This window comes from Martes martes (genome assembly GCF_963455335.1).
Source record: "Martes martes genome assembly, chromosome: 11".
NCBI classification, from domain to species: Eukaryota; Metazoa; Chordata; class Mammalia; order Carnivora; family Mustelidae; genus Martes; species Martes martes.
The window spans coordinates 80,424,727-80,441,737 of NC_137899.1; the positions used below are offsets into that span (position 1 = coordinate 80,424,727).

The 17,011-nt window shown below is 37.0% G+C and overlaps 1 protein-coding gene across 7 annotated transcripts in view; it reads right to left on the reverse strand.

Annotated features, from left to right (window-relative positions):
- The window catches only part of CADPS2 (calcium dependent secretion activator 2), a 526,208-nt gene that overhangs the window by 309,155 nt on the left and 200,042 nt on the right, over nucleotides 1–17,011 (reverse strand). For all 7 annotated transcript variants that reach the window (XR_013967617.1, XM_080817937.1, XM_080817936.1 and 4 more), the window contains exon 4: nucleotides 82–162. Coding sequence is in view for 6 of the 7 variants with exons in the window: in XM_080817937.1 (XP_080674063.1) it covers nucleotides 82–162 (81 nt within the window). In the remaining variant the exon portion in view is untranslated. The remainder of the gene's footprint in view (nucleotides 1–81; nucleotides 163–17,011) is intronic.

Here is a 17,011-nt window from a genome sequence, read left to right on the forward strand (position 1 = left end):
CTATCTATACAGAACTTTTTCAGCTCACAGAAATAGGAGTAAAAAGAAATGTTGTACAGTATGTCAAAGTTAATAATTTACCTTTGCCATTTTCTCTGCCAGCTGTAAACGACCATCAAGTTCCCTTCTGATCTGGGCTGCTTGTTCATCTGCATTATCCAGCTTTAAAAATAGAAATTACACATAAGTCATTACTAAAAGACAGTGACTTACAGATTAAAGCAAAGATTTAAGGACTCAATTGTTTTTAATAAATTCTCTCAGCTACTTATTGAGAATATAGAATGATATTTAATTAGATTGGCAGTCCAATTAAGTTTCTTGGGCACTTCTCATTTGGTTTTGTTCACAAAAAAAGTTGTTAAACTGCTAATGGTAATAGCTCAGTTTATCAAAAATCTAATTATAATAATTCCTTGTCCAGCCTCTCCACAACAACTCTAAAACCAGGAAGACCTTATTTCCTTGAAATTACACTAAATTGTCTTGAAGCTTTTTCAGTCCATCCCTCTGTCTTTGTGAAGGTCAGCCCTGAGTAGTTCCAGATAGATAAATAATCTTGTTTTGTTCTTTCATATTTCCAGAGTGGTGAGATACTGAATAATGTTCTACTTCTTTGTCCTTTCAAAAAACATTCCCTTCATTTTCATAACAAGTTTGTGTGTTCGTGCTAAATTATTAAAGTATTATTTGATTAACTGATAGAACTTCCTCCCATTTAAATCTTCATATTCTCCTCATTCTAGTATCAATAGCTTCATGCTACCAAGAAACCCTCCACTCTCTTACAGATTGGCACCATATTTGAGTTCCATTCTCTTCTGCTAAATTTGACTGAAAGTAGAAGCCTGCTACCAACATTTTTAAAGATGTTTACATGGAAAATTATTTTCACTGATCCAGTAAAATAATCCTTTTCTTGTATAATTTCTTTGAACTTTTCCTTATGATTCCCTTCTCTCCAATTATTTATAATCAATTTCCTTTATTAGCTCACTATAAAAACTGCTAAACTGGGGAGGTCCTATGAGCCACACACCGTGTGGGATGTACTGGGTGGGCTACAAATGTTTCTCTGGACTTTAATTCCTTTTCCTTTCTTACTTCCATCATAAAGAAACCTGGACCACATAATACAACGGTGCTATAATAAAGGTCCACCTGAAGACTGGATTAATACTGAGTACAACATTAAACACCCAGGAGAATACAGATTAACTTTTCTATTTCCTGAAGAACTTTAAATTGACCAGATTACATTCTTTAAAGCAGCTTTTAAAAAAAAAATGCCTGAAAAAAATGAGTAGGGGCAATGCAGGTCAACAGGATGGTAGTATCAGGACATATATAAAGAGTCAAGAAATGGGGAAAGATGTTCTAGTAAAAGAGCACCAGGGGGTGCCTGGGTGGCTCAGTGGGTTGAAGCCTGGGCCTTAGGCTCTGGTCATGATCCCAGGGTCCTGGGATTGAGCCCCCCACCGGGCTGTCTGCTCAGCCAGGGAGCCTGCTTCCTCCTCTCTCTCTGCCTGCCTCTCTGCCTATTTTTGATCTCTGTCTAATAAATAAATAAAATCTTCAAAAAAAAATTTTTTAAAGAGCACCAGCACTTTAGAGATGAGATGATAGAAATGACAGATATTGGGGGGCAGCGGAAGGTACATGGGAGATGGGGCTGGAGCGAGGTCAGCTACTTCATAAACTACTCTTCACAGCCACATTAGGGCATCTAGAGTTGGTTCCCACAACAACAGGATTTCACTGAGAGATTTTAAATAGGATTTTGGAAAGATCACTCTGTCTCCAGCACAAACAACAGGTTAGAAGGATGTAGGAAGTCTGATATTTATTCATTAGAAAAGCAGATCTGGGGTTCTCTCCTTAAAAAAAAAAAAAAAAAGTTTCTAGGTTGATTAAAAAAATCAAATTCATTTAAAAACAAGTTTTAAAAAAGCCAAGATTTTTTTAAAAGGTTTTATTGATTTATTTGAGAGAGAGCACCAGAGTGTGCATGGACAAGCTGGGGAGGGGGGGCACTGCAGAAAGAGACTGAGCAGCAGACTCCCTGCTGAGCAGGGAGCCCCAAGTGGGGCTCAACCCCAGGACACTAGGATAATGATCTGAGCCGAAGGTAGATGCTTAACGGAGCCACCCAGCTGCCCCTACCCAAAATTTTCTTAAACTAAATCACTAATAAATAATATTTTATGTCATCTCAAGAACAAACACAATTTAATTAATAGGATGCAAAGTAAAAGAAACAAAGTTTCTCTTCACTGTGTTCAAAGTCAAAATGATTTACATTAAAAACTAACAAAAGTGTTAAAGAATGTGTGGCATATTTGTTCCAGGTAACTGAAATCAAAGTCCTAAAAGCAAAAATTATGTTTAACAACCTGTAATTGCAATACTTCAAGTACACTAAAATAACATGGAATATGATCTCATCTTTGCTTAAATGCTGATAAATATCTTTCCACAGAAAAATTAAAGTGGTTATGTACATGCATGTGCATGTAAGGAGTTCTAATTCCAGTAAGAACTAGTATTTAACATCTTAAAACAGGTCATAGTTCAAATTCACAAAACACTATTTAACATCTTCAAATATCTATATCTTCATATTAACAGCTCTTAATATTAAGTGAAGTTATTTGACTCACTGCTGGGTTTTTAAGCATTTTCTTTGTAAGAGACATTTCCTACTACTTCTAAAAAAATATGAATACCCTAACTGCATTTGTCTGAAAAAATGCAGGCCAAGAAAAGCAGAACCTTGCTGTACCAAATGACCTCTGAATAGCCTTCTCTCAATAAAATTAAATTTTCAAAAAAATTAAATTTTTAGAGATTGAAAGCTTACTAAGTTTGCTGACTACTGGTATGACTTTGTGAAACTAGAATTGCATACTTTCAAACATGTCAAAAAAAAGAAAAGCTAATAGAGTAAAGACAATAATTTTTTTATCCTTGTGTAATGTAACGCTAGATAGAGTTGAAGGAGGTAAATCAGTTGGTTAACCTTTTTTTTTTTTTACTTGTAAGAATGTTAATGTCCCATTTTTGCTTTTTTGGTTTGGTTTAGAGATTTATTATTTGAGAGAGAAAGCTGCATTCACAAGCAGGAGGGGGAGAAGGAGAGAGAGAGAGAGAATGTCATGCAGACTCTGCTGAGCACAGAGCTGCACTTGGGGCTCAATCTCCTGACACTGAGGTCATGACCTAAGTTGAAACCAAGAATGGTGCTTAACCAATACCTCACTCAGGCACCCCTTGTTTTCTTGAGTGTTTATTACCTTTGTTTTTAAATTAACGGAAAGCTTATATAATTGTTTTCTTAAAAGTTGACTTCTCAATTGAAATTAGTTTCAGTGTTAAGAAACAGATACACCCATTATACACTGCCCAGTGTCTCCGATGGCAGCATCTTATAAAACTATAATTGTATCACAACCAGGATACTGATTTTGATATAATCATCCATCTTATCCAGAGTTTCTCGGTTTTATGCTTACTCATTTGTATTAATTATTTATGTAAATTCAATTCATATATTCACCACTACAGTCAAAACACTGGAATATTTTTTAAGATTTGAGAGAGAGCGAAGATGTGCATGCACGTGAGCATGTGTGAGTGAGGGGAGGGACTCAATCAGACTTCCCTGCTGAGCACAAAGCCTGACATGGGGCCATGAGATCATGACTTAAGCCTAAATCAAGATCCCCAACCGACTGAGCCACCCTGGTGCCCCAAAACACTGAGGAGTTTTAACACCATATATTGCTCTTTTATAACCATACCCATTTCCCTCCATCCCCCTGTTGGTTAGTTTTAATAATGTACTGCTCTTCAAAATGTTTAAAAATAGGGGTGCCTGGGTGGCTTAGTGGGTTAAGCCTCTGCCTTCGGCTAGGGTCATGATCTCAGGGTCCTGGGATTGAGCCCCACATTGGGCTCTCTGCTCAGCAGGAAGCCTGCTTCCTCCTCTCTCTCTCTGCCTGCCTCTCTGCCTACTTGTGATCTCTGTCAAATAAATAAATAAAATCTTAAAACAAATGTTTAAAAATAAATTCTAATAAGGCAAATGGATTTTCCTTTAATTTCCATTATGAAACTGGAGATGTGCTCCCATGAGAGGTTAACATTTGTAAATACTGGATGGGGTTCTTGGACTTCTTAATCTATAGGTTCATCACCTGGGTGCTCTCCTCAAAGCACATGGTCATAAATACCATGTATCTATAGCTCCAACCCTTCAGAAGAGTTTGACTTACGCTTCCAACTGCTTCTTATTTACCATTTCAGTTTGCATGAGGACTAACAAGCCCAAAATGCAATTCTGACTTCCAGCTCCCCATACCAATCATTCCTTCAATGAATTATGCTATGTCATTAACAGCAATCTCTTCATCCAGCTGCTCGAGCCCAAAACCTAGGTGTCGTCTTTGGCCTTTTCCCTCACAGCCCACATCCAATCCAATCTAGAGTCACGGAGAGTGAAATCTAGATCATGTTAAGCAGACCAGAATTCAGGTACTCTGATTTCTTGGCCAGGACTCTACTTTTTTGGGAGGGTGGAGTGGAGGCTCTTCCTGGCCACTTCAAGTAGATCTCCTTTCACCAGAGGAATTGTACATATGGTTATGGTACAAGTAATGCTTATTTCTTTTCTGAACCCTCCAGAGAACTTGGGTTTTCACACCACTTCCTCCACCTCTCCCTCCTCAAAATAAGTAAGTAAAGTCTTGAAGATGGTTCACAGATGTGGGACACCAGATTTTAAAATGCTGGGTAACACACCTGTTGCTAATGTCTGATTTGGGGTAGGAGATAAAGAAAATAGAGATATGTGGACACTGGAGTCCATGGTAGGGCCCAGACACAAGCCTCGCTCTATGAGGACAACTTCATTTTCTTTAAATTCTTGATTTCAACACATTGTGACAATAGATTACTTACTTCACAGATGTCCTTTCCTGGCACAGAGCATTTTCCAGGTCTTTTAAAGAGGATTATTCAACCCTGACCATAACAGATGCCCAAATGTATTTTTATTCTCTGCAATGCCCCCTAGTATCCATTGCACAGAGCATTTTCAATTATCAATTGAAAATTATCAGTTTCAATTACCACTTCAAAATCAATTATGACTTCAATTATCAAGATATTTTTCCGGACTGACAAATATTTAAAATAGGAAATAAAATAGGAAATGTACTTCATTACATAGGAAGTACTGTTTCCACATTCAGAATCCCCTGTCACAGAATGTTTTTCATGTCTTTTAAAAAGAGTCAATGGTCAGGACCATAACAAATGCCCAAATGTATCTTTATTCTCTGCAATGCCTCTAGTATCTATTATACAAAGCATTTTTAATTATCAGTTGGAAAATTATCAATTTCAGTAACCACTTCAAAAATCATTGTCATATTAAAAATCAGTGACTTCGATGATGAAAATATTCTACTTCTTTGACAAATTTTTAATACAGAAATATTTTTTCCTCCTGTTCTTTACATGGGGCTTGTGGTTTCCACATTTAAAATTTTCTAGGCTAGGGAGTTCTTAACCTGGACCTTTGGGAATCTGAACCACTCAAGTTGTGAGCAAAATTTTGTTGAGTTCTGCATTTTTTCCCTTGGGGAATGGTTTGAGTTTCATAGCTCAAAAGGGTGGCAACTCCCTAACTCGAGAAGTAAAGAACCACACCATGGAGAAATCTTTCTAGAAGCCTCTATCCATTTCTTCTAGAAGAAGCTATGTTTCTTTTTAGAACATAAACCATGGAAGATGGTCACCTCAGACCTACACATCATTGACCTTACTCCATAAAGAGATTTGTTAAATCTTTGTAAAGGGACACTAAGACAAAGGCTCTCAACAGTGTTGGCAATGGTCCGGTTATTTTACTATTTACCCTTTCTTACACCGACCGTACAGCAACCACTCTAAAGGCACTTCAGTAGCTACAAAAGTAAGGGCCTTCCAGGAGCTTATACTTTATATAAAAAAAAAAACCTAAAAATAGTACGCAGAACAGAATGGAACTGCCATAAGAAAGCTACTAATCAGGTGCTGTTAAGAATTCAGTTATGGAAGAGATATGTTTCCCGGGTTGATTAGCATCACAATGGCTTTGCAAAGAGGGAAATACTAAAAAAAAACAGACTTGGAGGAATAGAAAAAATGCTGACCTGATGCAGCAGCCTTTGGGTCTGGAGTTGCAAATCTCCAACCCTAGACTTTCCTTGCCACATTCCCCACATCCCCCTCACGTCATTGGAAACAAGCTCCAAGAGGCCACAGGGATGAGCAAATCCCTTTACAGAAGGGCTCAGGAGGACTCAAAGCCTATGTGGTATCCAACTCTCTTACAGTTATGAAAACTTTAAATAGCATAAAGATAACTTTACCATGTTTCACCCAACACCTTCAATTTTATAACTTGTGATATTTTTCCAATGCTTTAAAAACTACAAATATCAAATACTTGAATCATTAAATTTGCTCTTATCTTTAAAAAAAAAAAGATAATTTATAAAAAGCACTTTTGAGAGCACTGTTTAGCATCATTACCCTCTCTCGTTAATCTATTTTCTAGAACCAGGATAACTGTATTAACATTGTCAATCACTAAAAAGAGGAATTAATAGCTATTTTTCCATTATGACGCCTTCATATGTGCCGACCTCACTCAATTAAGTTCTTCTTTTCCCCACTGAAGAAATTAGTTTTTCCTCTGACTTCACACTCCAATTATGGAATATTTCTTTTCAAACAAATTATATTCTGTCATTTTCTTATAATACTCATCTTTATCCTTTAGTATGAAAAAGGCAAGTAGACTAGGATTTGTTTATAAACTTAGTGTTTTCCCTGAGATTAGTTCATATGCTGGTCCACTGTATTTATATTGTCTATAAATCTGGTCACTTACAGATAATATATCATAAAAAGTAACTGGCACAAACCTAACACTGATTCCAAAAGAAGACTTCAACCAACACTTATCATATATTTTCTAGTAGCAAAGAGTCTGACAGTAGCAAATATATATGAATTTGGCAACAGAACCTAAAACCACTGATCAAAAGCTTTAAGTGTTAATCACTTCACCAATAAGTTAATTCTCTACTATTACTTGAACCACAATTTATCATAAAAATAGAGCCTAACTCTACCCTACTGATTATTTCTGCTCTGTTTTCTATGCTGCCTCCCCATCCCCATATTACAAACACACACGCAGGTCCTTGGCAGAATATCTCCAGTTATTTCTCAAAACAATATTGTAAATCAGTACACACCACTGGCCTTTCTCCTGAGTTCCAGCTCTCCAACTGAAGGCAATGCCTTTCCTTTCAGGCACCCACAAAGCCCTCACATTAAAAGCGAAACTTTTTTTTTTTTTTTTTTTTATCATCCACTCCTCATCATGACTCCCTATTTCTACATATCATTCTCACACTCCTATAGTCTATAATCTCAGAGAAGGGAGGGAGGTAAGGAAAAAGAAAGGTGATGAGGAATTAAATGAATAAATGAACATGAATAAAGAGAATGATACCCCAACACCTTAGCCTAGTATTCTGGTCCTCCCAAATTTCATTCCATTCTCTTTTCAATCTCTTGGATAATTCCATTATCTGTACAAATTAGTTGTTCAATGTTTACCGAAGATGTTACATTTTCCCAGTCATGCATTTTGCTTGTGTTTCTTCTGCCTGGGACACTCTTCTTACCCTATCCTTATTGTCTCAATCAATCTCCAAATCTGAGATTACTTAACCAATCATTTAATAATAAAACAGGTATCATCTGATGACCTATCTTTCACAGTTTCCTCTTATTGTTGAACTTCAGATATTTATGACCTCTACTTCAAATTGCAGTGTAGGTCCCCTGCCAGCCCAGCCTACCCTATCAAGAGGAGTAAAACAAATCCATCTTGAATGGTGGAATTCACATAACTGGTCTCAATTTTAATACAAATATAAAGAATAATTACAAGGCTCTTGGACCCTAACATCCCCTCCAAGCTGATCCATCTTCTATGAGTCAATCTCCCTCAAAAAACAAAAACCCCATCTCTCCCTTTTTCTTGATCACTGAGACGAGGCAACAACACAGTAACAAACTTCTTGTGATTTCATACAATAAAAAGAATGTAATAAGAAGATGAAGTTATTCCCATACCCTCAAGAGAAACACATTGCGTATTTGATGTTATGTATGATTAAAGTAACATTACACCTGCTAGATGCAAAGCATTTAAAAAAAATTCCCTTATATTGATCTAATCTTCCAGATTATATATATAAAAAAACCCGACACAAATATCAATTCTGCTATGCTCCTTGTAGAATAATTCTAAGAGTCTTAAAAATGTGTTTCCAGAAGGAAGAAGGAACATACTTATCTCAGCATAATAAACCAGCCCACAGCTAACATCAGATTCAATGGTAAAAGGTAAAAGATTTTTCTTGAAGATCAGGGGTAACACAAGAGTGCCCACCCTCAACATTCCTACTCAAGATAATACTAGAAGTCCTAGCTAAAGAAACTAAGTAAGAAAAAGAAATAAAAGGTATTGGAACTGCAAAGAAGTAAAATGGTCTCTATCTGTAGAGAATATGGTTTTATTTAAGGAAAATCCTGAAGACTCAACCAAAAAAACTATTAGATCTAATCAATGAATTCAGTAGTTACAGGATACAAAATTAACCTACAAAACTAGTGGCATTTCTGTACACTAACAATGAATTTTCTAAAAAAGAAATACAACGCATTAACATAGCATCAAAAACAATAAAATACTTAGGCATAAATTTTACTAAGGAGGTGAAAGATCTCTCCTCTGAAAACTCTAAGACACCGATAGGTTAAAAAAAAAAAAATCGAACATATATAAATGGAAAGGTATCCTATGTTCATGGACTGGAAGACCCTAAATTCCAATGGCATTTCTTCTTTACAAAAGTAGAAAAAAATACTCCTGAAATTTATACAGAACTGTAGAAGACCCTAAAAAGCCAAAGCCATCCTGAGAAATAAAAGCAGGGGCCATCACACTTTCTGATTTCAAGATATACTATAGAGCTGTAGAAATATAGTCTTCAAAAATAGTATGGTACTAACAACAACAAAAAATAGGATGGTACTGACATAAAAACACAAAGACAAATTGAACAGATTTGAGAACCCAGAAATTTGAGAAACCAAGTACATACAGTCAACTAATATTTAACTAGGGAGCCAAGGATACTCAATGGAAAAAAGAAAACCTCTTTAATAAATGTTGCTGGATAATTAGATATTCACATATAAGACAGTGATATTGTCATTGTCATATATCCTATACCCCTCACAAAATTTAACTCAAGATGGATTAAAGACTTAAATAGAAGACCTGAAACCATGAAAATCCTAGAAGAAAACACAGGAATAAAAGCTCCTTGACCTGGGTGTCTTGGTAATGATTTTTTTGGACAGAATACCTAAAGCAAAAGCAACAAAATCAAATATAAATAAGTAGAACTATATCACACTAAAAAGCATCTGCTCAGCAAAAGAAACCATTAACAAACTTAAAAGAAAACCTATGGAATGAAGAAATATTTTCAAACTATACATCTGTTAAGAGGCTAATATGCAAAATATGTAAAGAATTCATACAAATCAAAAGTAAACAAAACAAAACAAAACAAAAACCACACAATTAAAAAATGAACAAAGGACCTGAACAGATATTTCTCCAAAGAAGATATATGAAAGGCCAACAGGTACATGAAAAGATGCTTAACTTCAGAAGTCATTAGGGAAATGCAAATTAAATCCACAGAAATATCACCTTATTCCTGTTAGAATGGCCATCATCAAAACAAGAGATAACAAACGTTGGCATGGATGTGGAGAAAAGGAAACCTGTGTGCACTGTTGGTAGGACTATAAATTGGTGCAGTCACTGTGGAAAAAAAGTATGGAGGATCATCAAAAAATTAAAAATAGAACCACCATATGGTCTAGTATTTCTACTTCTGGGAATATATCCAAAGGAAATGAAAACACAAATCTCGAAAGACATCTACACCTCCCATGTTCATAACAGCATTATTTACAATAGCCAAGACATGGAAACAACCTATATGTCCATCGATGGATGAATGGATAAATGGATAAAGAAATTGTAGTGTGTGTGTATATATGTGTGTGTGTGTGTGTGTGTGTGTGTGCGCACACACATACATACACTATGGGATATTATTCACCCATAAAAAAGAGGAAATCCTACCATTTGCAATGGTATGCATGGACCTTGAAGGCATCATGCTAAGTAAAATAAGGCAAAGGAAGATAAATACTGTATGATCTCACTTTTGTATGTAATCTAAAAAAAAAAGCAAAACAATTTTTTTTTCTAACTTAAAAAATGAAGTTTATAGAAAGAGATCAGACTTGTGGTTACCAAAAGACAGGCGGGAGGAGGTGAGGGAAAATGGAGAAAGGGGGCCCAAAAGTCCAAACTTTTCCAGTCATAAGACAAATAAGCACTAGGGATATACTGTACAACATAAGAAATATAGCTAACACTGCACAGAATATATAGAAAAATTGTTAGGGTTCTCATCATAAGGAAAAAATATTTTTTTTTTACTGTATCTGAGAAGATGGAGGCTAGCTAAACCTATGTGGTAATCATTTCACAATGTACGCAAGTCAAACCATCATGCTGTACATTTTAAACTTATACAGGGATACAGGTCAATTATTTTTCAATAAAACTGGGGGGAAGGTACATTTCCCAAGCCACACTTTCATTTGAATCCTAAAAAGCAGGGAAACGATGAATGAGTTATTAGATGTAAAATTACCCTACGTGAACTGAATTATATTAAATAATGGATCAAAATGTTCAAAAGCAAGAACATAAGAATTTAACCTCAAACATAAAAACCGTGGGACTTCAATAGCCTGAAGACAATGCATGCATATTCTCTAAAATGGTAGATGGCAAATTTTATACATTATGAAATCTTTAGTATTTCATTTGACATTAACATTTTCTCTTCTGGACAAAAGCAATGAGCTAATACTTTCAAGCAACTACTTACTAACTATTCACCTTGATAAAATAGTTGAGTACACATTCACGTTAATAATTTAAAAATGCTGAAACTGAAAGGGTTTAGTATTAAGTGACACATACACTACCAGGGGCATTAGAAAACTTTGTCAGAGCACATCAGAACTCTAGCCTCATCAGGACTAGTAAGAACGAAATTTATTTTTTAAAAAAACCATGAAATTTATTTATTTATTAATTATTTAAAATTTTTCCCCCAAAGATTTTATTTATTTGACAGAGAGAGAGGAAACAGAGCACAAGTAAACAGAGCAGCAGGCAGAGTGGAGAGAGAAGCAGCCGAGGGCCTGATGCGGGGCTCGACCCCAAGACCCTGGAATCATGACCTGAGCCGCAGGCACCACTTAACCAACTGAGACACCCAGGCGCCCAAGAACAAAAAGTATACAGCACTTACTACATGTAAAGACTGTTCTACACATGAATGTAAACCTCGGAGCAACCTTATGGGACAGGTCATAACTTTATCCCACTTTGGTGATGAAAGATCTGAAGCACAGATTGTTTTAAGCAATTTTCCCAGGTCAAGGTCACACAGTTAATAAGGGGCAGGGCAGTTTGACTGTAGGAGTCAACTCAAATGCTTCACAGCTTTCCCAATACCAAACACTCAATTTCCATTCTTTTAGTCATTCACTACCTGTGAGTATCTACAATAGGAAACACATTAAATATTATTGTAGAATTAATGGTACAAAGATTAAATATCTTATGCTCAAGCTATTAAAGTGAAGTAGAAGAATTTATAACATATAAATATAATACAAAGTAGAATAGGATAGGCTTTGGGGTAATGATAAGGAATTGTAAATTCCTCTTTTTTTTTCTTTTCCTCCAATATTCAAGAAAAAAGATTGGCCGTGGGAGCAGGGAATTTCTTTTGGGTCTTGAAGAACGGGAATTCCAAGTGTAGAGAGTAATAGAAGACAAAAACTAAAACCCAAGAAAATACAGGGAGTGATTCAGTTTACACAGAACACAGGGAATGCAAAGAATTGCTACACAGGAAAGAACATAAGCAAGGCGGGGGGTTGGGGGCAGATGGAACACCCACGGCTATGAACTTCATTCTGTTGACAGAGAGGAGCCATCTTTTTTTCTCTTTAAGTTGGGTCATGATGAGAACATGATGGTGCTCCAATAATATTAATCTGGCAACAAAAATATGTAAAGTTGGAAGGGGGAAGCAGTTAAGAGGTTACTGCCATGCTCCATCTGGGAGGTACTAAAATCTTGAGCTATGGCAATGACCATGGACATGAAAGAGATGATGCAGTATTATGGAGAAAGCAGCAGTGCAGGTAATTGGGCTGGAAGACACAAAAAGACGGATGGTTAGGAGTCAGAAGGCTGAACACAAACAGAAGGAGAACCACTTTGGGATGAGAAAAAAATAGCATTTTGAACCTACTGTGTCTGAGAAGTTTCAGATTCATCAGTTTGCCCTGGGCTATAGTGAGACAGAATGGAAAGAGAGGAGTTGACCTAAGCAAAAAGGGTAAAATGCAGTGATACTCAACATAAGCAAAGTGAGTTTTGTTTTTTTTTTTTGTTCTAATCACTGCAGTATTTTTCGGCTCTAACTCAGTGCAACAATCACAGTAGCATCTCATTTTTTAAAATCAGGGTACTGAGCTATCTCTATTTTTCAAACACTATTATTGCTCTTGGTACCATACCAGGTACAAAATGAGTTCGCAAACCTCTGATGAGGATTCACAGGCTGAAAGGCAAGCCTTATTAATCTGGAGATCTTATCAGAATCATGAAAACACTCGCAAATAGAAAATGACATCATTTTAGACAGTGAACAATGATAAAGGTCTTTCTATAAGTTTGTCAGATAGCCAGAATCAATCACTGCCACCCATTACACAAGAAAATCTTACTAAGATAATGATCAGTCGGCCCTTCTCTAAAGTGATTAGGGTAAATGGAAATTTTTTATAGTCTAAAGCAAAGAGGATTTGGGATATTATGACCTTGATAATCAGCTCAAAGCATTAAGTATAAGCGGGTACTCTTTGGTGAGAATGTGTCAATCTCTTTACCTCAGCCTTCTGAAACCAAAAGTACAGGGGCACCCGGGTGGCTTAGTGGGTTAAAGCCTCTGCCTTCAGCTCAGGTCATGATCCCAGGGTCCTGGGATCGAGCCCCACATCAGGCTCTCTGCTCACCAGGGAAGCTGCTTTCCCCTCTCCCTCTCTGCCTGCCTCTCTGCCTATTTGCGACCTCTGTCAAATAAACAAATAAAATCTTTTTTAAAAGTACATTATAAAAACAGAGAAGCTGGTCTAACCAACTACCAAAAGAAACAGGTGTTAAGTTTTCTGGGCCATACATTTCTAAAAGTGGAAAGATAATAAACACTTAATAAAGTATGATGGTGTGAGCTTGGCACAACAGAGTAAATGCCCAACAAATTTAATAAAATGATTCAAAGTACTATATAGAAGGGTTTTCTTGAATATACAATGTTCTTACTGGTTGATTCCCTAAAGATTTTTCTGTTTATTCTATTTTCTTAGCTCCTTGATTCTACTCTTAACGGACTCCAGGACAGTCAAGAGTGCTTTCTTCTACCACGACAAATTCAAGGGTCACTGCATTGTCATCTTACCTGACCTCTGAGTAGCATGTGGTGTAAACACTCTCCTTCTTTGACATGTCTTCTCCTGGCTTCCCTGACATTCACTCTGGTCTTCCTCCTACCTCACTGGCTCTGTCTTTTTTATACAGCCTCTAAATCCTGGTGTCCACAGGACTCTATCTTGGGTCCTCTATCATCTTGAGCTCCAGATTCTCCTAATATGATCTCATAGTGTCCCCTGGCTTCAAATACTAACTTTATCTAAATGATTCCCCAATCTGTATGGCCCAAACCTAACCATGCACTGGAATTTCAGATTTGCATACCCAACCACCACCTGCCATTTCCACTTGGACATTTAGTACTTCGTTTTCAGCATGTACAAAAAAGAACTCCTGATTTCTCCCCTACAATTCTCCCTCCAAAAACGTTGCTCCTTGAGAAGAGGGAATGCCGTATATTGAGAGCCTAAAACAGTGCTTGACTAGAGTAGGCATTATCTTGAAAGAAAATTCTAATTACAGATGCCCCATCAGACCATGGCTAACGAATGCTACATCATACAAACATTAACAAATGGAAAGATAGCCATTCGGGTATACTACCTTTTCTATAAAAAAAAAAAAGAGAGAGAGAGAGAGAGGGAGAGGAAAAGGCAGTCTTACTCAAAGTTCTAGTAAACGGTATGTCTTATGCTATAGACCCAAGTGTTCTACTGTTCTGACTCATGCCAAAGTTCCCAAGTGTGGGGGGAGGCAAGAAGGATTCTGAAGCACAACACAGGGAACAGACCCAAGAGGACATGAAAACAGACTCCTAGGTCAAATCCAGTAGTCCAGGAACCTCACAGGCAGCAGAGAAGTAAAACAGGACCATAGCAGGGCAAGGAGCAGAGCTAGAGATGACTTGAATAATTAACATGCAGATCTTCTTCCACTTCTGTTTTAATAATGCTGGGCCAGGCCCAAAAGGTGGCAGGGTATGGAAGATATGCAATCCATTCTTTAGGCACCAGAGAAGGATCTTTCCAGAATCCCAAACTGTTCCTGTCATGTCATTGCTTAGGGCCTACCTGTGTTCCCTAGCTCATGATAAATTCCAAGCTCTTCTGGTTAGCATTTAGGCCCTTAATATTCAAGTCCTGTTAGCCTCATCTCCTGCTACTCTGCAATACACATGACATACCTTCCTAATAGATTCCAAGCTTTTCACTCTCCTTACGCCTTTGTAAATGTTATTTTCCACCTGTCTGTTAAATGTCTTTCCATCTTCTAAAATTCAGGAATTTGTGCCTTCTTAGAATCATTAAACTTTCATTAAAGCTCCAAGTGAAAATTAGGTTTTCCACACTGCCAAATCACCTCTTCTTCCTGGACACACGGCTAGATGGTTTCTCAGCCTCCCTGCAGTTTGAGGTCACCATGGCATTAAGTCCTCAATGGACCATCAGGCCAGGGGTCCCCAATGTAACCGTGCATCTTCATCAACATAATGTAGAAAGAAGGCTTTTTAAAAATAGACAGTGGGTCCCCTTTCCACAGACTGCTTCACTTAGTCTGAAGTGGGGCCCAGGCGTCCCACGGTTTTTAAAGCCCCTTAGGTCATTCTAATGTGCAGCCAGGGCGAACACCAAAGAAATCTGTGCAAACTATCCCCTGTTAAAATAACTGTCCCCCACATGCTCATGTCACGCTGTATACCTACCCTCAGTAACATACTGCTGAACTCTACCATTACATTTTCTTTATGGGCTGGTCTCCTCACCACACACAAATACCTTCAAAGAACCAAATCTTGTCATTTTCCCTTGCTGACATTTTAAAATATTTTAATTTCTATAGAATATTTTCATGAAAAATCACAAAAAAGATATACTTATTATACTTGAAACAGTATATCCATATGATCCTTTTTCATTAAGAGGAGAGAAACTCTTGAAGTACTTTAGCAAAAATACTCCCCGCCCCCCCTTCCCCCCACTAGTACTACGACAAAGATGTCTCATCTCTGAAGATATCTGTTCACTTATTTAAAAAATGGGGTACCTTGAGTAACTCAGTCAGTTAAGCATCTGCCTTTGGCTTACGTCATGATCTCAGAGTCCTGGGGTCGAGTCCCTTGTCTGTTTCTACCTCTCCTTGCCCCTCTGTGTGCACATGCTTGCTCTCTAATAAATAAATCTTTTAAAAAAGTAAAAAATGGAGAAGTTGGAATACCACCTTAGTTTTCATAGGCTAGATCTGGGTAAAGAAAAATCTAAAAATAAATGTAAGGAATGTCTGAAGGTAGCTTGTATTTGTGATCTAGTCTGATGTGTAAAAAAGCAAATTTATACATTTTAGGAGAAATCTTACTTAGGAATATTCTTATGTAGTTCCCTTACATATAGGCTGTAGGTAAAAAACAAAAAAAAATGCATAGCCAAATGAAACAAAACTTATGATTAAAAAAACCCTATAATTTGTTTTAATATATTAAAATTGTATTCACAAAAATTTTTAGAGAGGAAATTGATTCAACATTACTAATCAGATATCCAAATTCATTTGAATGAAATCAGTCATCTAATTTATATCATGACACATTCATTTAAAAAAGTGAACATGGGGGTACCTGGGTGGCTCAGTCGGTTCAGTGTCTGCCTTAGGCTCAGGTCATGGTCCCAGGGTCCTGGGATCAAGCCCCACAAGGGCTCCCTGCTCCACGGGGTGTCTGCTGCTCCCTCTCCCTCTGCCCTCCTCTCTCCCTCTCCTGGTACCTCTCAAATAAATTAATTTTTAAAAAAAAAAAGTAAACATGTAGGGTGCCTGGGTAGCTCAGATGGTTAAGCATCTGCCTTTGGTTCAGGTCTTGATCTCAGCCTCCTGGGACTGAGCCCTGAGTAGGCCTCCCTGCTCAGCGGGGAGTCGGCTTCCCCCTTCCCTCAGCCCCCGCCACTGCTAGTGCTCTCTCATGTGTACTATCTCAAATAAAATCTTAAAAGTGAACAGGTATATAAATATTATGGCCATTCCAATTATTAATTCCAGAATTTCAAAAATCAAGTACTATAAAATTTACTCATTCTTAAGGTCTGAAGTGTCTTCTTGCTGTATCCTAAAACACAACTGCCATTTCATGACATTTATTCAAATATTTTTGTCAAGCATTTTGAGCTAGAAAATTACCTAGATTTGAAAAATATAACCTCCTAATTGTCATTTCTACAGCTTTATTTTCTTATTTTGAAAATGATTTTTGTTATCAAATTTAACTGCTTCTGTAGTGTGTGCTTT